At 39.1% G+C, this 26,407-nt stretch overlaps 1 protein-coding gene across 2 annotated transcripts in view; it reads left to right on the forward strand.

Annotated features, from left to right (window-relative positions):
- The window catches only part of MMAA (metabolism of cobalamin associated A), a 41,779-nt gene extending 31,080 nt beyond the window's left edge, over positions 1-10,699 (forward strand). For both annotated transcript variants that reach the window (XM_054554535.2, XM_002815182.6), the window contains 3 exons: positions 1,777-1,862; positions 4,698-4,847; positions 5,852-10,699. In XM_054554535.2, the coding sequence (XP_054410510.1) occupies positions 1,777-1,862; positions 4,698-4,847; positions 5,852-6,139 (524 nt within the window). In that variant the 3' untranslated portion in view covers positions 6,140-10,699. The remainder of the gene's footprint in view (positions 1-1,776; positions 1,863-4,697; positions 4,848-5,851) is intronic.
- The last annotated feature ends 15,708 nt before the right edge of the window (positions 10,700-26,407 follow it).

Here is a 26,407-nt window from a genome sequence, read left to right on the forward strand (position 1 = left end):
CAGAGCAAGACCCAGTCTCTCTTTAAAATAAAAAGGAGCCTGAGGCAGGCAGTCCAGAGCAGGTATGGTGCTTTGACAGTGCCCTCAGTGTCACAGGTTTCTTTTGTCTGCCTGCTTACCATTCTTAGCACTCAGTTTCCATCCCCAGTTTGCTCATGGTTAAAAGATGGCTGATGAAGCTCTGACTGACACTTCCATGTTCTACATAGATGGAAGAAGGAAAGGGAAATAAGGAAGCAGAGAGGGGTGGCATAAGAGATATAGCTGGATTAGCCTCTTTAAAAAACTTTTCTGGAAACCCCATCTAATGACTGTTGCTTTGACTCATTCATCATATCTCACTGAAAGGAGAGCTTGTGAATGTGGTCTTTCATCTGATACACTGATACTCCTAATAACATTGGGATAAGAAAATAGGGAAGAATAAATATTAAATAGGCAACTAGAAGTCCATCACACCGAGAAAGGGAGAAGGTTTCCAGAATTTTGGTGGAAGAAGATTTTTTTTTGAGATGGGGTATCACCATGTTGCCCAGGTGGGAGCACAGCAGTACAATCACAACTCACTGCAGCCTCAACCTCCCAGGCTCAGGTTCAAGCTGTCCTTCCACCTCAGCTTCCCAAGTAGCTGGGACTACAGGTACACCACCATGCCCAGCTAATTTTTGTATTTTTTATAGAGACAGGGTCTCACTATATCACCCAGGCTGGAAGACAGTTTTAAGTGGGGTGAGATGAACATGAGGTGAAGTGGAAGGAATCAGCATAAATTACCTTTTTCCAGAAATGAGTATTTTTTAAAAAGTGAGAAACATGGTGATAGTTGGAGGAGTTTGTGAGTTTTTGTCATGTTATTTTGTTGTTGTTTTCATTTTATGTGGTTTTAAGATGAGAAAGATTTGAGCACAGTTTATGTATTGTGCCAGGGGGCAAGAACCTGTAGATAAATGAGAGGTTAAAGATAAAAATCAGCAAGGACCCAGAGGAAGTGGAAAGGAATGAGAGATTCCTTTTCAGTCAAATAGTTCTTATTACACTGAGACTGCAGAGGAGGCAGTAAGGCTGAGTTTGTATTTGTGTCTTGTTACCTGTGGAGTATGGGAGAGGGAGAAGTCTAGGAAGTTCTTGCGTTTATTTCCTCTGTGAAGTAGTTGCTGTGGTCCTCATCAAGCGGGGAGATTATGGGACAGTGAATGTTCATAATAGCTGCTGTGGGAAATGGAACGGAAGCCAACTGAGGGCGTTTAGGGAGATTGCTTCTGCCAGGCCATAAGGAAGATGTAGCAGAGGCTGCCTGTCATGGCTCTTGTCCACAGAGCTGAGTGATTTCTCTCACGTGCCTATGGAGGAGAGAACACACACAGTTGGATTGATCCATACATAAGTGGGCGTTTGCAGGCAAGTATGAGGACAAGAAGACAAAAGATGAAAGTATTTGCAGGCATGATTCAAGATTAGAGTCACAGTGTTCAAGCTGCTCGCTGATGAAAGGGAAGCCAAGAAAGAGCTGTGAGAGTGAGGAGAGGATGGAAGCCTTTAGGTTCTCCATTCAATCCAAGAACGGAGCGGGAGAGCTGGGAAGGATAACGGGTTTGCTTAGAGGGTAAGATATGACATTTAATACATTCTTCAGAAGTGAGATGTTTAAAGGAGTGACCAGGTTGACTGTGTGACCGTGAGTATGAGTGAATGAAGTAGAATGAAAATGGTCAATGTAGTTGAGAAAGTCTAATAATGGTGAGTATTTTAGGATATAGTTGTGATTTAAAATTTCAGGTGTGGGTCAGTCGGAGTTTGCTGTTGCTGACATGGTTGACATGTTTGTTTTACTACTGCCACCAGCAGGAGGAGATGAGTTGCAGGTAATTATTTTTATGTTTTTCCCCAAAAATATAAAATGTATATCTCTGAAAATAAAAATTTCCAATGTTGTGTTTTTGTAAACTAAGTTGATAATGGTTTAGAAAATGAAACATCATTCATGTTGGCTAAAATACCTGAATCAAAGGCAGATTCTCTATATTTTTTCCTAACTTACAGGAATAGAATATATGTCCTTGAGAATGTAAAATTATGCAACATAAATTTTTCCACCTGTAACATGACTGAAATACATGGATCACTCCAGCCAGAAGAGACCATTGTTGCATAGATGTTGTTAGTACATTGATTCAAAAGTTCTGGGGAGAGTGGGATCCCACTATCATAGTTTATATGTTGTACAAGGCGATTCTTACTCTCCTCCTGCACTGCAGTTCTGGCACAACTACCCAAAGTTGGTGCAGCCTTCATAGGGTGAGGGCAGAGTCCTCCACAAGCCTCCTCTCACTTCAGACACTACTAGCTGCAAGCTCCAGGGTTCCCAGGCCACCCATACCTCTGACCAACTGGCTATAAATTTGAGGGTTCCCATTATCCCTTAGGTTTAGTAATTCACTAGAGCAGTGGTCCCCAACCTTTTTGGCACCAGGAACTGGTTTCATGGAAGACAGTTTTCCACAGACTGGGGGTAAGGGGGATGGTTTCAGGATGAAACTGTTCCACCTCAGATCATCAGGCATCAATTAGATTCTCATAAGGAGTGCACAACCTAGATGCCTAGCATGCGTAGTTCATAATAGAGTTTGCGCTCCTATGAGAATCAAATGATGTTGCTGATCTAACGGGGCAGAGCTCAGGCAGTAATACTCGCCCCCCTGCTGCCCACCTGCTGTGAGGCCCAGTTCCTCCATGGCCTGGGGGTTGGGGACCCTTGCACTAGAGTGACTCAGAGAACTCAGGAAACCACTATATTACAATTGCAGCGTGCTTATAAAGGAGACAAATCAGGACCATCCAAATGAAGAGACACATAAGAAGCCTGGGAGGGCCCAAATGCAAAGCTTCTGTGTCCTCAAGACACATTTCTCTCCTTGCATATTGATGTGTATCACCTACCAGAAGGCTCCCCTGAGCTTTAGTGTCCCAAGTTTTTCTTGGGGTTTCATTGTGTAGGCATGATTGATTGAGTAATTGAACTTGATCTCTAGCCCCTGTCCCCTCCCTGGAAGTTGGGTTGATATCACATGGCATAAAACCCCAACCCTCTAATCACATGATAGGTCTTTCTGCCATGGTCAGTCTCCCATCCTGAGTGATCTCATTGCATAAACTCAGGTATAGGCCGGGCGCAGTGGCTCACGCATGTAATCCCAGCACGTTGGGAGGCCGAGGTGGGTGGATCACGGGGTCAGGAGATTGAGACCATCCTGGCTAACACGGTGAAACCCCGTCTCTACTAAAAATACAAAAAAAATTAGCCGGGCGTGGTGGCGGGTGCCTGTAGTCCCAGCTACTTGGGAGGCTGAGGCAGGAGAATGTCTTGAACCCAGGAGGCAGAGTTTGCAGTGAGCCAAGATTGCACCACTACACTCCAGTCTAGGCGACAGAGTGAGACTCTGTCTCAAAAAAAAAAACTCAGGTATAGCCCCAGGCACCTCCCGTGAATAACAGACACTCCTGTTACTCAGGAAATTCTGGGAATTTAGAACTTAAAAGATTACCTCCCAGAAACCGAAAGACCAGAGAAATTTTTTCCTTTTTTTTTTTCTGAGACAGGGTCTCACTCTGTTTCCCAGGCTGGAGTGCAGTGGCATGATCATAGCTCACTGTCACCTTGAACTCCTGGGCTCAAGCTACCCTCCTGCCTCAGCCTCCCAAGTAGCTGGGACTACAGCCATGTGCAACCACTCTCTGCTAATTTTTTAATTTTTTTTTTCTACAGATGAAGTCTTGCTTTGTTGCCCGAGTTGGTCTTGAACTCTTGACCTCAGGTGATCCTTCTGCCTTAGCCTCCTTAAGTGCTGGGATTACTGGTGTGAGCCACCACTCCTAGCCCAGACAAATTATTTGTTATACAATGCTTCTGTTTCAATTTTATAATTCTAAAACATAGTGATTGCAGACTATGGCTGCTTATTTAGAAACGTTAACTATTAGAATTTCATAACTGAATGTTTTGTTTAAAAATATTTGAAAAGAAATTTTAATCTTATGTAGAAAAATATGTATTTACTAAATAAGGTTTGGCTTTTGGATTTCATCCTTTATTTCTAATATTTTTATGTGACATAATTTGAATTAAGAAATTGAGGTTTGTCCACACAAAGCTGAAAGAAGAAAAGTACAAAGTATAAAAATAAATAATAATAAAAAAAGAGATTGACATATTTTTAGACATCAGGTTATTTTTCCTCAAATGCAAATTGAAAATAAAATGCTATATACATTTAAGGAAAATTTCAAAGACTTTTCTGGAAATGCAGATGTTAAGGATAGGTGTGTTTTCTTTTTAAGCACCTTAATGATGGATGGTTTTGCATCCTTCAGTGTTAGCTCAGGAGAAGCAGATTCCATCACGAGACAATGTGAACTGTCCTGCCACTCAATGATGTTGTGACTTGATGTATTTACCCTAATTCTGAATGTATTTCAACACGTTAGTTTCTAAATTTGGAAGAGATATTACAGACGACTTCTATAATTCCAACAGCCAATGCTTTTGAGTAATTTCTGTCAAATAATGGTGATTCTTGGCATCCAGGGCTTAGGAGGATACGGATGAAAAGTTAATGAAATGTATGACTTTCAAAATCTTAGCATTGACTAGTTTTCCCATTTTTATGTTGGTTGTCATTAAATGTTTCTGATCTCTTTAGGGTATCAAAAGGGGTATAATCGAGATGGCAGATCTGGTAGCTGTAACTAAATCTGATGGAGACTTGATTGTGCCAGCTCGAAGGATACAAGCGGAGTATGTGAGTGCACTGAAATTACTCCGCAAACGTTCACAAGTCTGGAAACCAAAGGTAAGCTTGCTTGCATTCTGTATCTTTCACTCTGAATGGATTGTGTACATTAGAAGACAGGATGTAAGTCCCAAACTAGACATATAATCAATCTTGCTTCTATGTGAAGATGATAGTTTTAAAAATCATGACAAAGCCAGAGTGTGTAGTCATGATTTTAAGTATAATCCTTTAACCACTAGATGTCAAAAACTAGATCAGAGATGATAGATGTGATTGTAATACTTGATTTGAGCCATTTGGAAGTGATAGCAAATCCATTCTGAAAGGAACCATCCTTATTAAGATTATGGAGCAGTTAATGATTTGATTATCTATATTGGAATTTGATTCCCATTATGTTTGTTGGGTGCCATTTTCAGTAAGGAAAAAAATTTTAATCCTGTAATAAGTGATGCAGTAATATTGATGTGGGCATCTTTATCTGTAGACAGACACTATGTTATTAAAGAATAAGCTGTAATCATTATAATGAGAACAATGATGACTTATCTTACTGTCATATCCCAGTTTTTCCCAATCATGTTGTCTGTATTGAGTCTGGAGCCACCTTATATATACATGCAGATGTCAGATACCCAGCTCTTCCACTTGCTAAATCAGGCAAATTTGACAGAGGGAATTAGGCTATTTCTCAACCTAGCTTCATTTTCTGGCACTCAGGCCTCAGGGGAACCTACCTGGCATTGCCCTTGTCACAAGTCCTCTATGATGCCCCTGACCATCTGAGCAATTAAAATAAAATAAATTAAATTAAAATAAATCTCTGGGCTTAAAATTTGACCTTGAATCAGTGTTTTATTTCTGTCACTCACTTAGTAATCCTAGGTATATTACCTCAGAATATATATTGGTATATTTACTTTGACACAGCAATAAAATCTCATTCTTGTCAATTGCCTATTTCTGTAGACTGTAAGAATTAACTGGCAGGTATCAGCATCCCTGTAAAAATTTTTTCTATCATTTTAAGTAAAATGGTCTGGTTCTACCCTTTTCAATAGGTAATTCGTATTTCTGCCAGAAGTGGAGAGGGGATCTCTGAAATGTGGGATAAAATGAAAGATTTCCAGGACCTGATGCTTGCCAGTGGGGAGCTGACTGCCAAACGACGGAAGCAACAGAAAGTTTGGATGTGGAATCTCATTCAGGAAAGTGTGTTAGAGCATTTCAGGACCCACCCCACAGTCCGGGAACAGATTCCACTACTGGAACAAAAGGTTCTCACTGGGGCCCTGTCCCCAGGACTAGCAGCAGACTTCTTGTTAAAAGCTTTTAAAAGCAGAGACTAATAAAATTCATCCTGTATAATAATTTTACATATCATTTCATAAAGTATTTTAATAGAAAAATCACTTCTATGCTTATATTTTCAGTAATTATTGTATGGTACTCTTGTCTTCTTTGTTTGTGAGCCATGCTTGAAAACTTGAAGGAAGTTAGACATGAATGGCAAAAGTTAGGCAGTATTTATAAGGTACCTGTTGTATGTTACTGATTTCTGTTTCCTTCTCTTCTTATACCCTGGCATGGTGGCCTGTAGGGTAGTTTCTTCTTATTAGTCAAGGACAGAGAAAGCTGAGGGGAGCAGAAAATATCTTGCACTTTAAAATGCTTACTTTGATTCCATATTATCTGGATTTCCAGAGAGGATGTAAACAAGAGTGACCATATTTTTGGAGTCCTTCTTGAAGCCAGAACAACACACAGTGGGTTGCTGAGAGCCGACAATCATAATTGACATTTAATGTACCAGATTATTCTAAGAATTTCTGAAATTACCATGTACATGAGTAATGAAACAACCGGAATAATGTGATGATGTGACCACAATTTTAAAGTCTGCTTGTCTGGATTTGCAGGTACCCTTCCCCCACCCCCCAACATGATAGGTAAGAGAGCAAAAAGGGAACTGGGAAAATCAGCTACAAATAAAATGGGTGACTAATCCCCAATGCTTGGACCCATTGTATTTGTAGCCGATTGGAGTAAACCCCTAAAAGACAAAGTGAGGTCAGAATGATTCAAGGATTATTCAGTTTGAAGACTACCAAAGGCTTTTGCTTCTCTTCTTCCTTGGCCATTTCACTTCATTTTAGTATTTTAAAAATCTTTTTTCTTGATGGTGAACAAGTTTTGTCCTATGCTATGGAGGAAGCATAGCACATTGATTAAGAGCTTGGGCTCTGTAGTTGGACTATGTGGGTTTAAACTTTAAACCCAGATCAATCATATATTAGCTATATGAGCTAATCTCTTTAAGCTTCCATTTCCTCCCTGGTAAAATGAAATTGGCAAATAACTTTCTAAGGTTAGTGAAGATTAAATGAAATAACATAGAATTATTTAACTGTCATGATGGTGTATAGGAAATACTCAAAGGCTGCTTACTATCTTTATTACGTTAAAGTTATGGGTATCTGAAACTACAAACCTGATGTATAATTTCAGTTTTCTCTCATGGTCTTGTTACTACCATCATACTCTTGATATTTTAGGATATTTTAGGATTATCTTTGAAGAACCCTTTCTAGTTAATTCTTTGAATATATTTTATACTTATTTGATGGCAGCTGTAACTATGTACATTTGAATAAAATTTCTAACCATAAAATTTCTCCATTGCACAAAAAGCCTTTATAGAAGTTTCTAACATATTCTATTCTGAACCCTGTAGAATATTTTATGTAGTATAGCAGCTTGCATTGTTACTTACTGTACTGGTTCCTATGTGGAATCAAACCTCTTGAGCATTATTTTAACAAACATCCCTTTACATTTTTTGGAAAGATTTTTAGTACTCCATTGGCATAGCTATTTCTTACAAGGATTAGGAGAAACTTTGAAAGGTTATCCATTTGACTTTTCTGATTTTAGAAAGGACTACCATTAAACCACCCTCTCAGACAAAAAAACTGGTTTTTAGAAACCTGAGAGAAGGAATTTTATAATTTCCCTGAGTAAGCTGTTACAGGGAATAACAAATCTCCTGCCACATGTGGCACAGTATAAGTAATGCTGGAGCACACATACTGCATTGTAAAGAAGGTAGGAAAGGTGGGGGGACTTTTGTTGGCTTTAATTTTAAGGCTCAAAGCATTTCTTCTTAGTTTGAACTACTTTTAAATGTTATAAATGTCATCATAAAAATCATTGGAAAACTCACTTCTCGTTATGTTGTCATTGTACCATTGGGTATTGTATAGAGACCAATTTCTAAGAGATTTTTCACCTCTGTTTCTGTTATTTGCTATACTGGAGGTAATATAATAATAATGAAATATAGCCTTTTTTTTCAACTCAGAAATCCTATTCCCTCTCCCCATCTGTGATTATATAGTACCAGACTTCTGACTTGGTCAAAAGCATAGGTTTTGACTTAGATACATGTGGGGGCAGATCTCAGCTCTATCACTAACTAGCTATATGATATTTGGCAAGTTTTTTCTCTATGTGCAGTAGTTTCTTTATCTGTAAAATTAAGATAATAGCTACTTTACAGGGTTGGAAGAATTAATTTAGAAGTTGTACAGTGCTTAGCCTCAATAATTGGTAGGTGGTGGTGTAAATATTTTACACAGATATTTGTGACAGTTCTTTGTTCTACAAAACAGACTAATATTAATTTCAGATTGGCCAAGCTACTTAATTTCTCTGTGCCTCAGTTTCCTCACTATTAAATGGGGATGACAATAGTGTCCACCCAGAGCAGGACTATTTTAGTATTACATCTAATCCTTGGATATAAATGCTGATGAAGTTTGGATATTTGTCCCCACCCAAATCTCATGTTGAAATGTAATCCCCAATCTTGGAGGTGGAGCCTGGTGGGAGGTGAATGGATTAGATCAGATCTCTCATGAATGACTTGGGCCATCCTTTGGGTGGTAAGTGAGCTCTTGCTCTGAGTTCACACGAGATCTAGATCTGTTCATTTAAAAGTGTGTGGCACCTCCCCATCCCCCACTCTATCACTTGCTCCTACTTTCATCATATGACATGCCTGCTCCCCTTTCACCTTCTGCCATGATTGTAAGCTTCCTGAGGCCTCCCTAGAAGCTGAGCAGATGCCAGCACCATGCTTCCTGTAGTCTGTAGAACCATAAGCCAATTAAACATCTTTTCTTTATAAATTTATAAATTACCCAGTCACAGGTATTTATAGAAAGAACAGCCTAATACAAGTGCTAAATACATATCTGACAATAAATGGTAGTTATCTCTTAGAACTGTTATGAGGATTAAACGAGTTAGTGCCCATCTTAAAAAGATAATTCTGAAAAAAATCTCATAGGTTCACTTTGCCTTGTCAAGAATATGATTACCATTAACTTCTGTAGATAGGAAAAAAATGTGCTGAGCTCCAAAACTGACAGACATTTTGCTATAACAATATCAAATCTCATTAAAATGATGACAGTTATTTCAATAGTTGACATTAGCTATCCCAATACAACCTAACAAGGCATTTTCTCTTCAGAATCACTTGATCATATGGCCATTTCCCTAAGCTTTTATAGCCATTGCCCACTGTACACTGAAGACAACAGCTAACGAACAACATATGTATGATAATTTATGTAGTTGAACCTCTAATGCAAAAAAAAAACCCAGGAAAAATTAGTGAAAATCATTCAAACATTGTGCTCACCAGGTAGACTGCCATCATAGAAGTCATAATGCTACTGCTAAAAACTAGTAAACTACCAGTAAACTGTGAAGACAGAAGTAACTCCTGTGATCTGTATGTTTGTGCAGATGGTGGAGCTTTGCTGCTCCTAAAGTCTGAGAAATGCAAATGTGGCTTCGTTAATGCAAATGCTTCCTACGCCAGACTTTATGAAACTCCTCCTGAAGTTGAATTCCTATCCAAGTGGACATATGTTAGGGTGCCACTGTAATTCAGGTAGAGTGTCAGAGTGGTGGCTGGCACCAACAGTAGATGTTCTCAACATTAGCATTATTCAGGTAAGACTACAACAATGATGAACATGTCAAAACTTTCCTTTAAAAGGAACAATCAGAAAAACTCTTTAACAAATGTTTTTCTTTCCGTAGTATTTTAATTAAAATTTTCTAAATTTTAAAATTTACTAAATTTATGAATGTTTTTATCCCACTTGAGATGAATACTTAGTGATAGTCCCTGTCCCATGAAGCTTCTGTGGATTTGCTTTGTCATTTGTGGTATGTTTGATAACAAAAATATTAGTGGCACAAAAGCAGTTATATTGAATGCTTTTGTTTTAGAGAAAATTTCACTCTGTACTAGAAAATGTAGATGATGTGAGTCAAAGTTCATTAATATTTACCTGAAAATTTGTGTATAAAGGTAACCTTGGGGCAGTTTATTTTGCTTAGCCCCCCTCAGCTTCTTGATAGAATGAGGTGAGGGCATATGTACGTCAGTAAACTATTCTATTAGTAAGGTCAAAGGCTTACTTGAGATGTGGATAGAATTCTTTTTTTTCTTTTTTCAATTTTTACAATAATTTTTGACACATTGAAGCTGTACATGTTTATGGGGGCACAATTTGATGTTTCAATACATGTATGTGTTATGTAATGATCAAATCGGAGTACTTAGCATATCTATCATCTCATGCATTTATCATTTCTTTGTGGTGAGAACATTTAAAAATCTTATTTTCTAGCTATTTTGTAACATACACTACCTTACTGTTGTGAACCATAGTCACCCTACTGTGCAATAGAACACCAGAACTTATTCCTCCTATCTAGTTGTAACTTTGTACCCATTGACCCCCCTTCCCTTCCTTCTGCTCTTCCCTCCCCAGTCTCTGGTAACCACTGTTCTGCTCCCTATGAGATAAAACTTTTTTTATCTTCCATATGAGTGGGATCATGCAGTATTTGTTTTTCTGTGTCTGGCTTACTTTCCTAAACATAATGTCCTCCAGGTTCATCCATGTTGTTGCATGGTGTTAATCTTAGCATGACAGTATAGCCATTTATAGGGCTCGTACTTAAATGCCAAATCTTGTTATATATGGAACCCAGCTATTTCAAGGATCAATGTTCTCTTATAAAGTCACATTGGCATTTACACCCAGATTTTGCTGACTCAGAATTCCATCGCATGCAAGATCTCAGTCCCCTGAAAAGTCCTCTCCCCAAGTATTTTTGGAAGTCTCAGGGGTTTCCTCACTGATTCACAAACAAGTTCACACTCTTGGGTGCAGCCTACTCGTGCCAGGCTTCTGTTGGGCCTCCACTATTTCTGCTGCTGCTGTTCCTGTAGGAGAATGCTGCCTGGCTTAGATCTTCCCAAACTGTGAAACACTTAAGTTGCCAAAATAGTGCTGTGTTTCCAGGGTACAGCTTCTTTGCCTCTCTTCCCATAGGGGCCAGTGCATTGTTCTGAGATAGGAACCAACTACTACCATCTCTTATTGTCCTCAGGTCTCCTGTCTTTTCCCCCAGCACCTAAGTACACACCTCTGCAGAAGGCTTTCCCCACACAAGCCCACTTTTCAAAATGCAAATCAACTCCTGCAAAGGATGCCTGAGTAGTTGGCTGTCCTTCCTTTTCTGGTAGTATCACCTTTGGCTGAATCGTGACCTCCCAGCTTCACATGTAGATATGATTGCTAATTCTGTCAACCCCTCAAAAAAGGTATTGCCCCTATTTTACAGAAAAAGAAATTGAGCATCAGGGTTACTAGGAAATTAATCAAAGTTCACCATTTCTAAATGTGATGCATTATATACATTAGATTCAAACATTACTATTTTCCAAGTTGCTCAAAGCACTCTGTGAACCTCATTCTTTCTATAAGACAGTTCAGTGACAGATGTTATCTTCAATTAGAGATATCTCTGTGATATAGAGTAATTAAGGAATTTGTACATAACTCAGATGGTAAGATCCTGCTCAGTGTTTTAACTTTAAGGCCTTTCTTCTATAACCTGATATCCTTGATTTTGCTTTTGTGGAGAACACACCTCAAGGTATTTTTTTTTCCAGTAGAATTTTTTGCTTATGTTTAAGGATAATATTTTAGACATTCAAACCAAACCAAACAGAAACCCTTAATATCAGCTTCTGTATTACCCCAACTTTTGGCTAGAAATGACAGAAATTTACTAGCTTAGGAAAGAGAGTAATATACTGGATCATCTAATCATACAAGGAGAAGAGTAGGAGTACAGTGAACTTCACAGACACAAATGATGCTGGGGATTCTCCCTGCCTTTTCTCCTCTGTGTATTGACTTCATTCTCCTGGGTTCCTCCACATAGCTGGAAATATGGCAACAGCAGCACTTAGGTCCACAGGAAGGATTTCCCCTATCTCCATAGACCTAATTCTGAAAGTCTCAGGGGAGCATTCTCACTGGTCTGCCTGACAGGTCATAGGTCCATCTCCATGGCCAGGGATGTGGGTTCTATGATTGATTGGAGTTGAGGAAAGATCATTTCCCCAAAATAAGAGGTTTGATAGTCACCGAATCAAATAGGATGCCAGGCAGACACAACAGAGATCTATTACAGATACTTTAATCTGTTTTGGAATAAAGTGAGACATAAGTATTATTGATTGGAGTCTTACATTAAAAGATTCAATCTTCATGAAAAGGTTGAATTACCTAATTATTAGTAATACAATTGACCCTTGAACAATATGAATTTGAATGGTGTGGGTCTGTTTACATGCTGATTTTCTTCCACATCTGCCACCCCTGGGACAGCAAGACCAGCCACCCCTCTTTTTCCTCCTTCAGCCTACTCAACATGAAGATGACAAGGATGAAGACCTTCATGATGATCCACTACCACTTAATGAGTGATAAATATATTTTCTCTTATGATTTTCTTAACATTTTCTTTCCTCTAACTTTATTGTAACAATACAGTATATAATACACATAACATACAAAATATATGTTAATCAACTGTTGATGTCATCAGTAAGGCCTCTAATCAATAGTAAGCTATTAGTAAACTTTTTGCAGAGTCAAAAGTTACACATGGATTTTTGACTGTGTGGGGTTTCAGCACCCCAACCTCCATGTTGTTCAAGGGTCAACTCTATACCCACTGAAACACACACAAGTGAGGTTCATATTGTCAGCTGTCATATATTTGAACTTTTGTGGCAATAATACCGTTATTTATTAGAAATATCCTTCCCTGATCCAGTTTTACAAGTAAAATATTTTTCTTTTATCCCCCCCGTAGTAAATTACTATTTACCCTTCCTAACAGTGAAGATGCATCTGCAAACAAAGGATCAGTAGCTTCAAGAGGACTGGTTAAAGCATGATATCTTTTTTGTATTATTTATTTTATGTCTAGCTGATTAATAGGGGATTTTAGAGTTATTTTAGCCTAACCAGCCCCTTTGAACAGTTGAAGAAGCTATGATGCATGGCAGGCAATAAGTTTTAGACACAGGTCTTTTGATTGTGTGGTTGACCTACTCAAGCCAACTCTAGGGAAAAAAATGGTTTATTTTAGAGAATCTCATGAAAATCCAAGGACAGGAATCAAAATTTAGCTTTTAAGAATGGAGGCAATAAGGATTCCGTTTTAAACTGACATACAAAGAACTTGAAAATCACCACTTCGTCCTTACCACAAGAAAATGCTGGCAAAACTGAAAATCAAGGACTTTTGGACCCATAGGGAACCACCACACTGAAATCTGGAGACAGGTGCACCCAGACAGTCACAGCTAAGATCTGCTTATCTAGAGTGGAAACCACTGAAGGCATGAACTATTAGATTGTTTTGAAAAATTAAGTGATTATTTTGAAGAATTGCTGGAGGCTGAGTTTGGACTAGTGCAAAAGTGAGAAACTGCTGGACATTGCAGTCTTAGGGAAATCCCCACAGTTTCACGGACTGTACTTCCAAGAACAGTGTTGTCACAATGGAGATTCAACCAAAAAAAAAAAAAAAAAATGCCTCTCATGGCTCTGGCAGGAGGCGGAAAAGAGAAATCAATATGTAATAAGCCCAGAGCCTTCTCATAGGCCTACTCTCCAGGGCAAAAGACTGTCTGAGCTTTTTCCCAGCTGGGATAATGGCATTCCTTACACTCCATTCCCAGCTGATGCTTTTTTTCTCACCTAAAAGAGGGAGGGGAACATAGTCAATAGGAGTCAGGGCTTGGGGCAACTAGATTAAAAACTCAGTAGCCAGTGAATGGAGAAGGGAGTGGGAGTAGGGGAAATCTATATCACTGGAAAAACACTTGTGAAGTCACAGCCCAGAAACACAGGACCAATTAAAAGGCTGATATTTAATTTTAAGATTATAGGACCCTCCCCCATTAAACCTTGCCATCATACCACCAAGGCTTTAATACTGTAACAGTGGATTACAGTTGTAAGAGATGCCAGACACAGACTGTCTCTCTGAGGAGGAGTACTTAAGGAAGCCTCAAGTCAAGAGGAAAGACAAAAACAAGGACATGAGGAATTTGAAGCCTCTAGTACTTCAAATATTAAATATTAAATACAGCTCAACTCCTAGCCAGACTAATATGCATCCTCACACTAACAGCCTGTTTATTTCAGTTTCTGTTACCCAATAACATGTATACATTTCAATAAAGAAATTACAAGTTATGCCAAGAAGCAAGAAAAGACATAATATGAAGAGACAAAGCAATAATCAGAACAAGACTCAGATACGGCATACATGTTGGAATTATCAAACAGGGAATTTAAAATAACTGATTAATATACTAAGAGATCTAATGGAAAAATAGACAACATGCAACAACTGATCGGTAATGTAAACAGAGAGATGGAGACTCTATGAAGAAATCGAAAGGAAATGCTAGGAATTTCTGAAACTAGCAAAAATGAAAAAAGCCTTCAATGAGCTTCTCAGTAGACTCGACATGGCCAAGGAAAAAGATCAGTGAGCTTAAAACAAGCCATTAGAAATTCACAAACTCAAATGCAAGATAAAGAAGAATAAAAGCATGGAACAGAACATTCAAGAACAGTTGGAAAATTCCCAAAGATACACAATTATGGAATACTAAAAGGAGAAAAAAGAAGAAATGTTTGAAGTAATGATGCCTGAAAACTATCCAAAATTAATGACAGACACCAAACCACATATCCAGAAAACTCAGTGAACACTAAACAGGATAAATAAACAACAACAACAAACCCACATATAACCATATATTTGAACTGCAGAAAACCAGTCAAAAAGAATGCAGGCCATTCTCGTGTGAACCAGAAAGTCTCAGTCATGATACTTCTCTCCATCTTGTTCCTGCACCATTCTAGATTTTAACTCTTTCATAACTGTTTTTTATATGGACTATCAAGGCCTTTCTAGCTGAAATTTTATCTCATTACCTTAGAACTTTAGTTTACTTTAGCACTTTACAATTTATTGGTTCCAAATTTTGGATTCCTGACAGAAAACTGGTGGCAACAGGGGTCACTGAGGAATCTATGGGTAGGTTTCCCAGAATCAGGTGCTCACCTCAATCTGTGTTTCAGGAGGTGGGATAATAAAGCATAAATACGGTTCCTGCTTATTCATCAAGAATCTTTTGGAAGGCACTTTTTCTTGGGGTCGATGGGTAAAACAGGCCGTGATGTATACTTAGATGAGTGAGTTCCAGAGGCGTGAACTAACTGATTTAAGCAGCCAGTTTGACTGTAAGTCATACAGTCTCCTAACTAGCATTTACTCAGTGATCTCACTGTGACATGGATTAGAAACAATCTGTTAAGAAAAATATTTGGCCTTTTTGTTTTTTGAGACAGGGTCTTGCTCTGTTGCACAGACTTGAAGTGCAATGGCACCATCACAGCTCATTGAAGCCTCAACCTCCTGGACTCAAGCAATCCTCCCACCTCAGCCTTCTGAGTAGCTGGGATTGCAAGTGCATGCCACCATGCCTGGCTAAATTTTTGTATTTTTAGTAGAGACAGGGTTTTGCCATGTTGGCCATGTTGGTCTTGAACTCCTAGACTCAAGCAATCCACCTGCCTTGGCCTCCCAAAGTCCTAGTATCACAGGCATGAGCCACCGTGCCTGGCCTTTTTTTTCAATTGTGGAAAAAAGATACAACATAGGCAGGGTGCAGTGGCTCACACCTGTAATCTTGGCACTTTGGGAGGCAAAGGTGGGAGAATCACTTGAGGCCACAGTTCAAGACCAGCCTGAGCAACATGGCAAGAGCCCATCTCTACACAAGATAAAGTAAAATTTAGTCCGGGTGTGGTGGCTCATGGCTGTAGTCCAGCTACTTGGGAGGATGAAGTGGGGAGGATGGCTTGAGCCCAAGAGTTCAAGTCTGCAGTGAAATATGATCTCTGGACTACACTACAACCTGGACAACAAAGCAAGACTCTCTCTAGAAAACAAACACACAAACAACATAAAATTCACCCTTTCAATTTCCAAATATACAAGAGCATCAACCACATGCATATTGTTGTGCAAAAGATGCCCAGAACCACCCCCACCCTGCATGACTGAAATGCTATAGCCACTGAACAAACTTCCCACTGTTTCTTCCCCCAGCCCTTGGCAACCACCATTCTATTTTCTATTTCTATGAGTTTGACTATTTTAGCCACCTCATATAAGTGGAATCATGCAGTATTTGTCTTTTGTGACTGGCTTATTTCACTTAGCATAACATCCTCTAGGTTCATCCATGTTGTAACCTATGACAGGATTTCATTTTTTAAGGCTGAATAATATTTCATTGTTTGTCCATACCATATTTTCTTTATCCCTTTATCTGTCAATAAACAGGTTGCTTTCACCTCTTGACTGCCGTGAATGGTGCTACAAATGTGAATAATGCTGGGTGTGCAAATACCTCTATGAAACCTTATCTTTAACTCTTTTGGATATATACCTAGAAGTGGAATTGCTGGATGTATTACTCGTTCTCACGCTGCCATAAAGATCTGCCCAAGACTGGCTAATTTGTAGAGGAAAGAGGTTTAGTTGACTCACAGTTTCACATGGCTGGGGAGGCCTCAGGAAACTTACAATCGTGACAGAAGGGAAACCAAACACATCCCTCTTCACGTGATGGCAGCAAGGAAAAATGCCAGGCAAAGAGGGAAAAGCCCCTTATAAAACGATCAGATCTTGTGAGAACTCACTCACTATCACGAGAACAGCAGCATGGGGGTAACCACTCCCATGATTCAATTACCTCCTACCAGGTCCCTCCTACGACATGGGGATTATGGGAACTACAATTCAAAATGAGATTTGAGAGGGGACACAGCCAAACCATATCACTGGATCAATATGGTAGTTCTATTTTTAATTTTTGAGGAACCTCCATACTGTGTTGCATAATGGCTGCATCATTTTACATTCCCAACAGTGTACCAGGGTTCTGATTTCCTCACATCCTCACCAACAGTTTCTGTAACTCTTTTTTTTTTTTTGGAATGGAGTTTTGCTCTTGTTGCCCAGGCTGGAGTGCAGTGGCACGATCTCGGCTCACTGCAACCTCTGCCTCCTGGGTTCAAGCGGTTCTCCTGCCTCAGCCTCCCGAGTAGCTGGGATTATAGGCATGCGCCACCACACCTGGCTAATTTTGTATTTTTCGTAGAGATGGGGTTTCTCCATGTTGGTCAGGCTGGTCTCGAATTCCTGACCTGAGGTGATCTACTTGCCTCAGCCTCCCAAAGTGCTGGGATTACAAGTGTGAGCCACCGCGCATAGCCCACTTTCTGTAACTCTTACCATTACTTTCTGTTTTGGTAGTGGCTATCCTAAAGGGTGTAAGGTGTTGGCTTTGACTTACATTTCCCTGATGATTAGTAATGTTGTGCATGTTTTTATATGTTTAATGCCCATTTGTATATCTTCTTTGGATAAATGTCTATTTAATTCCTTTGCTCATTTATTAATCAAGTTATTGTTTTTTGTTATAAAGTTGTAGAAGTTCTTTATATATTCTGAATATTAACCCCTTATCAGATATATGGTTTTCACATAGACCTTTAAATTACTATTATTATTCCTGCTCTTCCCTTATAAAGTTATCAGTCTATTTAATTCTAGAAATGTCATTGCTTCCTAGAGATCTGCTACACATACTACATCTTTATTTCAAATCAAGAATCTGAGAAATCACACCACCTCTTTTGCAAAACCAGTGGTGTTACTGGTGCCAGAGACTTTCTTCCCACTAGCTCCAGTCACTTGGGGCTCTTAAAATAATAGAGGACACAAAAACCATTTTTCTCAATGAATCTCAGAACATTTTATTGCCTGTCATATATTATTACTGTTGTTATGGCTTGCTTGTGTCCCTCCTCCCAAAAAATGTGTTGAATTCTAACCTCCAGTACCTCAGAGTATGATCTTATTTGGGAATAAGGTTGTTGCAGATGTAATTAGTTAAGATGCAATCATGCTAGAGTAGGGTTGGGCCTCTAATCCAATAGGACTGGTGTCCTTGTAAGAAGGCAACATGTGACAAAGACACACAGGGAAAATGGCATGTGATGATGAAGGCAGAGATTGGAGTGATGCAGCCAGCTGCCAGCCAAAGAACACCAAAGGTTGCCAGCAAACACCAGAAACTAGGAAGAGACAAAGGAGGATTCCCCTATAGGTTTCAGAGGGGGCATGGCCCGGCCAGCACCTTGGTTTCAGACTTTTAGCCTCCACAACTGAGAGATAATAAATTTCTGTTGTTTTATGCCGTCTAGTTTGTGTTACTTTTTAATGGCAGCCTTTTTGCTTCTGTTTATATTCCACAATTTATACCATGTCTTGGCCTTAAATTCAGTATTGGGCTTTGAATATTCCAAATACTTAAATAGACATTTTTCCAAAGAAGATATACAAATGGCCAGTAAGCATACAAAAAGATGTTCAACATTACTAATCATCAGAAAAATATAAGTCAAAGCCACAGTGAGCTACTGAGATATCACCTCACACCCTTTGGGATAGCCACTACCAAAACAGAAAGTAAGGTAACAGTTACAGAAAGTGTTGGTAAGGATGTGAAGAAATTGGAACCCTGGGGAACTAACACAGCTGTCAAACTATCTGAGCCTCTCTCTGAGAGAGAAACGTCTACAAAGATTTTAGAACTACCCCTGCCAATCCCCACTGCCCAAATAAGGATATATTCTTTCACCTCCCAATTCTGCTTCCCTGAGCACCTTGGAAACCCGTACAATGAAAGTAACACACGAGATTCCTGGTATTTGTCTTATCTGGGTACTTTGCTTCCTTTTATATCCCACGATTTATACCACATCTTGGCCTTAAATTCAGTATTGGGCTTTGAATATTCCAAACACCTAAAGTTTACAAGTCTGAGAGATTGAGTTCCCTTATAAGAGGGACTCAGGAAATTTTAGAGACATTCTAAAAAAATTAGTGATGAGCAACAGAAAAGCCATTATGAAATGTTTGGCCACTCAAGCTATTCTGCCTTGAGGAGATAATGTCTGACACTCACCAGAGAGTGGGGAAAAAGCATAGTATATAAAGTGTTCTGCTATTATAAAACTCATTTCAGTTCTATTCAGCTTTTTATAATGTGCATTCACCTTCTCTAGCATCAAGCTCTATCATATGGCATTTACATTACAAATTAGTTCAAAATAATATCTTCATAATTTGCTCAAAAATTGTACTACGTATTGGTGTCTCAAAACAACAACAGATACTTCACGACACATAATTTACCTACTTTCCAACATCAAGAAAGTATACCCAGTGAAATTTGTATGCTGTTTATGCTGCCTGTTTACACAGTTTTCTACTTAAATGGCTCTTGATTCGTGAATTAATCCTAAGCAGGGTGGCAGGAGGAAACGCCATGGGTATAGTGCATATTATTCAAATGTATTTGTAGAAAGTAGACCAGGCCAGGTGAGGTGGCTCACGCCTGTAATTCCAGCACTTTGAGAGGCTGAGGTGGGCAGATCACCTGAGGTCAGAAGTTCAAGACCAGCCTGGCCAACATGGTGAAACCCTGTCTCTACTAAAAATACAAAAATTAGCCAGGCATGGTGGCAGGCCTCTGTAATCCCAGCTACTCAGGAGGCTGAGGCAGGAGAGTTGCTTGAACCTGGGAGGCAGAGGTTGCAGTGAGTGGAGATTGTGCCACTATACTCTGGCCTGAGCAACAGAGCGAGACTCCATCTCAAAAAAAAAGAAAGTAGATCAGTATGGCAGGAAATAATAAATGGTGCTGTTCGGTGGCCCAAGTAGATGCACAATAAATATTTATTGAATGAATGGATGAATGAACAAATTCTGAGCAAAGTTAATATGTAGACGCAGAGACAAAGAGACAAAGCCATAAACAGTCCCTTCAGAGAGTGACAAATCAAAGGGCAGTAATATATTGAAATAATACAATTTTCCAAATACCCTAAAATGGCATTTGTCAGGATACTCACATTTTTGTAGAACAAAACATTGCGTGTCTTAGCTCAAACATCTCTCAGTGTACCTCTGGAAATTCAGAAACAGGTATGTAAATACCAGTGCACATTATAAATCTGCCACCATGCAGACTAAATGTCCGAAGAACATGGGGTGAAGTATTAACCTTGGTCATTCTAGGATCGTCTGTTCCCAGGTCCTTGCACATTCTTTCTGTGCATCCTTAAACTTTTGGATCCCAAATTAGCACATAGTGAGAAAAGAGATAAGGAGAGTCAAACTTGGATATGTATTTGACTAAGCCACCAACATAGGCAAATAAGCTCCCTTGGTAAATAGGGAGGGAACGAAGGGTCTGTCTGTTAAACTTCAAGAAGATTTATCCTCTGGTCTCTGTTTACCAACATTCACACAATACCTATTTTAGCAACTTTATTTCATGGCTTTCTCCACCCTCTACCATGAGGTTCCGGGTAGAATTCAACTTATTTAAAGCCATGAGGAGTTCATCTATCTATTATTTGTCTTCAAGCATTGAGAAACTGTAATTCACTAGGATTAGTTCCTCTTTAACAGCGAACTTTTTTGGACTCCAGTTAGCAAATATGCCATGGGTGATAGCCTTTTAGAACATTTCCTCTGAGTTTGAATAATTTCTGGGGTTGTGAGGGTTTTGCTTGTTAATATTTAATTGATAATATTTGATGTGTGGTTCTTAAACTTGGTTTCAGAATCTTCAAAGTATTTCAGTGATGCATGTAACAAGAGACTGTACACTTCTTTCCTGTAAACAAGTGGGAACACAAGGCAATTTGCATTAAAAATAAATAAAGAATGTCATTCTTTGGTCTTTCTCTGCAGGACTTACTTATTAGGTCATGATTAGGAGCTTCTTTGAATATGAAATCCAGTCATATATGGGTTGTCAGAGATGCTTTTGGACTGTTCTAAGAAGAAGGGGAATAGTCAGCAAGTGTGGGACCAGAAAAAGCCAGGGCAGAGGTAGGTGGAGGGTGAGAGACAGATGGAGTATTCACTAGGCAAGAGTCCAGACTCCACAGCCATGTTGCCTGAGTTTCAACCCCAGTTCTACTGCTTCCTAGCAATGTGACTTTGCGTAAACTTTTTATGGATCAGTTTCTTCCTCTGCAAAATGAGGGCAATAATGGTGCCTTTCTCATACGGTTGCTGTGAGGATTAAATGAATGTAAAAGTCCAAGAAATGTGCCTGGAAAGTGTAAGTAATTTGCTTCTATATTTATCAATTATTATTATTATTATATACATGAGACTCAGGTTAGTTAAACAAGAATACTTTGAAATATCTTTTAAGATATCCTTCTAAATGACTTTTGCTTTCTCTAATGATGTTTTGCATATAAGAGACTGAGATTGGTGTACAAGCAGAATTGTATAGGACTGGCTTACTTTTATAGTACAAGAAAGATGGGCCAGCTCCACTTGTGAGTCAACTTCCCCCACTCCCTCCAGGGGTGACCTGACAAAATCAGCTATTACTATGTGCTGTTTATCCCAGGGTTACCACTAGGAAATCCATGAAGCCTTGGCCATTATTATGAATCTTTTTTTTTTTGAGACAGGGTCTCGCTCTGTCACCCAGACTGGAGTGCAGTGGCCTGATCTCAGCTCTCCGCAGCCTTGCGCTCCCAGGCTCAGGTGATCCTCTCACCTCAGTTCCTCAAGTAACTGGGACTACAGGCATGTGCCACCATGCCCGGCTAATTTTTGTATTTTTTTTGTAGAGAGGGGGCTTCACCATGTTGCCCAGGCTTGTCTCCAACTCCTGGGCTCAAGCGATCCGCCCACCTCAGCCTCCCAAAGTGCTGGGATTACAGGCATGAGCTACCGTGTTCGGCTTCGATTATTTTTTAGCTTCATTTATTATGAGCCTTTTGGCTTATTCGCCTGAGAGTGTGCGGCACAATTTGTGGACACAATTTGTGGACTATTTCATCATGGGTATTTATGAATAGACAGGGTTTTCTTGAAAAAGAACAACCATTCAAGTTCCTCACATGTATACCTTGGTCTTTTCCTCAGTGGACTCACATTCTTTCCACCCTATTTTCCTATTCTCTATTCCCCACCCATTACACACACACACACACACACACACACACACTCACTCACTGAGGAGCTGTATACCTTATTTTCTCCTACCTCTGATTACTGGACCCAGAACTAAAAGGAAAGAAAATTTAAGAAGCATCATATTTGACTGAATTGGTTCCAATCTCTATGCCTTAGAGGTTTTTTTTTCTTAAGGCCTGGACTCTAGAAGGAAGTGGAAAAGTAAATGCAAACCCAAAAGATTTCTTGCAAGATGTGAGTGATTGATTATGATATGGCTTGAATATTTGTCCCCTCCAAATCTCATGTTGAAATGTGATCCCCAAAGTTGGAGGTCAGGCATCCTGGGAGGTGTTTGGGTCGTGGGGGCAGATCCCTCATGAATGGCTTAGGGCCTGCCCTGCCATAATCGGTTCACGGGCTGTCTGGTTGTTGAAAAGAGTCTGGGACCTACCCCCGCTTCTTTCTCTTGCTCCTTGTCTCGTCATGTGACATGCTTGCTCTCCCTTCCACTTCCATGAGTGAAGCTTCCTGAAGCCTCACCAGAAGCAGATGCCAGCACTATGTTTCTTGTGCAGTCTGCAGAACCATGAGCCAATTAAATCTCTTTTCTTTATAAATTACTCAGCCTCAGATATTCCTTTATAGCAACATAAAATAGCCTAATACAGATTATATGTTGATATATTCAATTTGCTTTAACTTTTGTAAAATAACATTTTGACTCTGATTATGTTACATATATTCATTGTAAATTTATTTAAAAAATAAAAGAATATATGATGTAAAAATCATGTGTATTTTTCCACTCAGCTAAAATAAGTATTAACATTTATATATAACCTTCTAGACCTTTTCTTCTAAAATACACACACACACACACACTTTTTATTAAGCGAAATTGGGATCACAATATATACACTGTTAACAATCAGTTTCAGTTTTTGAATGGTAAACAGAACCAAAAATAAATTTCAGGAAAGCAATGAAAAAAGATCCTTCCTTTTGGTCTTTTCCTCACTAATTTTATCAATTTCCTTTTCCTGTTCCTTTGTAGTTTCCCCTTCTTTTATTTCCATCAAGTCTTATTGTAACTGGTTCCTTGTATCCGTGTCTTTTAGGCCATCTACTACTCAGTTTTTGATAAGTTACTAAAAATTTCCGAATCACACAATTGGTTAGTAAGCATGAAGAAACTATTCCAAGATCAAGGACTAAGAATTAATACTATTGTAATTGACAGACTCAGTTATTAACTGTAATACATTATGTGTACTCATTAAGGTACGTAGCCACACTCATCCAAATATCAGAACTTAGCACCTTATGAGGAGCAGATGGATTCAGGCTGAGATGGAAATTTCAGCATCGTATGGGGTTTTTTTCTCAAGGGCATTCTGCTTTCTCTGGTCTTTATCTGGTATCTTCCTAGGTTTCATCTTGTGATGATATCAATAAGCTTCTGCCTTCACAGGATATAGCCTGACATACATAGTCTGTGGTGATAGAAATTGAATTAGTGGTTACCAGATGTTGTGTTTTGTGTGTGTGCGCGCACATGTGCGTGTGTCTGTGTGTGTGTGTGCTGTTTTGACTGGAAAGAAACACAGAACAACATTTTAGCATGCTGAATATGGGTCATAGTTACACGGGTAAGGACATATGTAAAATATATGTGTGTACTTTACTGTTCGATGTTATCTCTAAATTTTTTTTAACAAAATACGGCTTGATCCACCCTTTTGGCAGGCTATCAGTACTTTAAGCTGGTGATCTAGTCAAGATCTAGTAACTTTCAGAAACTGCAGACCAGCCATTGTGTCAGCTATAGAGATCTCTGGCCTTTCCTGTTCCTGGGTTCTTCTATAGAATAGAAATCCTCAGAGATGCTTGTGACAAAAGGAGTTTTGTGGTCAAATAAGTTTAAGAAATGCTGCACGATCTAGGCCACTTTGAAAGACACACAATGCAAACAGACATTAAATGCTCTGAGAAGTCTTACAACAAAAAACATATTTATCCCAAATTGTTCTAAACTTACTTACCATGAAACCCTTTTAATTAATACCTATTGACATCTCATTAGAATAATCAGCTTATGTTCAGAGAGAAGCCTAGTCAGTGCCAGGTCACCAAAGGCTCTCATGCACCAGGTGAAATGAACACCCCCTGCTAGTTTCATTTGGTATGAAGTCACCCAGTAAGCTCCTATTTTCACGAAATCATGCTCACAACCTAGAGTTTGTTGTCACAGTGCCCTTGATTTTTTTTGTCATACTTAACACACTGATGAATAAACAATACAGCTTGCCATAAATCAGTTACAAAAAGGAAGTTTTTAGTGTGGATTTTCCAACCAGGAAGTCAGACCATACAAGTCAGTGCCCATGAGAAGGAATGTATCTGATAAAATGTCAGAACAAAGAATGAGCATGAGGTCCTCTAGAATTATTATAGATTAAACACTTATGATAATAAATTCAATTAGTCTATTCACTTATTCTCTAATTGGAAATCTAATTTATTATTTTATTTTAATTTAATTTAGTTTTATTTTTTGAGACAGAGTATCGCTCTGTCGCCCAGGCTGGAGTGCAGTGGCACAATACTGCAACCTCCGCCTCCCAGGTTCAAGTGATTCTCCTGCCTCAGCCTCCTGAGTAGCTGGGATTACAGGCGCACACCACCATGCCCGGCTAATTTTTTGTATTTTAGTAGAGACAGGGTTTCACCATGTTGCCCAGGCTGATCACAAACTCCTGAGCTCAGGCAATCTGCCTGCCTCGGCCTCCCAAAGTGGTAGGATTATAGGCATGAGCCACTGCGACCAGCCGGTCCAATTTATTTTTAACAGACTTGTTCAACATCAAGTGGACTGCTGAACTAAGTCATAATTCCATCTAAACCCAAGAGTAGACATTTTCCCTTAAGTTTCACTACTTTTGATTTTTGAGGTTATAATTGTTAAAATGATAACTGATTAGGGGAAAAGTAAAATATTATAGAGGACAGGAAAGTGATAACAAAGCACACTGAAACAATAATGTATTTTTAAAAGACCTTATTTTATTCCATATTCATTTATAGACTAACACATACTTTGAGAAGAAAATTTTAAAATGTTTTTTACAAATAATCTTTCACAATTTTATCTATTTATTTTCCTGTCTCAAAACAATACATATTGCTGGCAGAGTTTTCCTCAAGCAGCCACTACCTGATAATGAATGGGTTAAAAAGACCTGGACAGCCCAGTGTTCCTTCCTCTCTTTCAAAAACTCTTTATCTTCATCATCTTTTTAAAAAAAAATAGAGATAGGGTCTTACTCTGTTGCCCAGGCTGGACTCGAACTCTTAGGCTCAAGTGATCCTCCTGTCTCAGCCTCCTAAGTAACTGGGACTAGAGGTGTGTGCCACCACCCATGGTTTCTGTCATCTTTTTAGCTCATCTGGATTTCTCCAAAAAATCTTCAACTCCATGATAAAAAGCAGCTAAGTCTGCCAATATCTGCCTAATTCTTTTTCTAGGGCAAAGGTGCTTATGTTCCAAATTTCAACATTTTAAGGAAGGAACCATAAGGAAACGTACTAACAAGTATTTGCAAATAATCTCATCCTCAGAGAAACATACCATATAGTGTGTCAGCCTGACTTGAAAAGACTTTAAATTCAATCCCTGGAGCAGCGTCACTTGTATTCAAAGACCAATTGCAGCAGAAGCATGTAACAATATAAAAATGCAGATCCCTGGGCTTTACCTCAGACCTACAGTCTCTGAAGGTAGAGCTGAGAGTTCTGCAGGTTTATTGGGCCCTATTGGTGCTGATCAAATCATCTATCAAAATTCTTTTTTTCAGCACTTAATGATAGCTCCACTTGCAGAGTTGCTAATCGGTACTTCTGATTGGGGTGAAGTGGGGAATGTACATGGCATCTGTGTTTATAAAGAATTCAGAGGGTTACTTGAATGAGCACTGGGAGTTGAGAACTACTGCCCCAACAGTTAATAAAAAAAAGGACAAACGCTGGGCGCGGTGTCTCACGCCTGTAATCCCAGCACTTTGGGAGGCCGAGGCAGG

This window comes from Pongo abelii, chromosome 3, assembly GCF_028885655.2.
Source record: "Pongo abelii isolate AG06213 chromosome 3, NHGRI_mPonAbe1-v2.0_pri, whole genome shotgun sequence".
Taxonomy (NCBI): Eukaryota; Metazoa; Chordata; class Mammalia; order Primates; family Hominidae; genus Pongo; species Pongo abelii.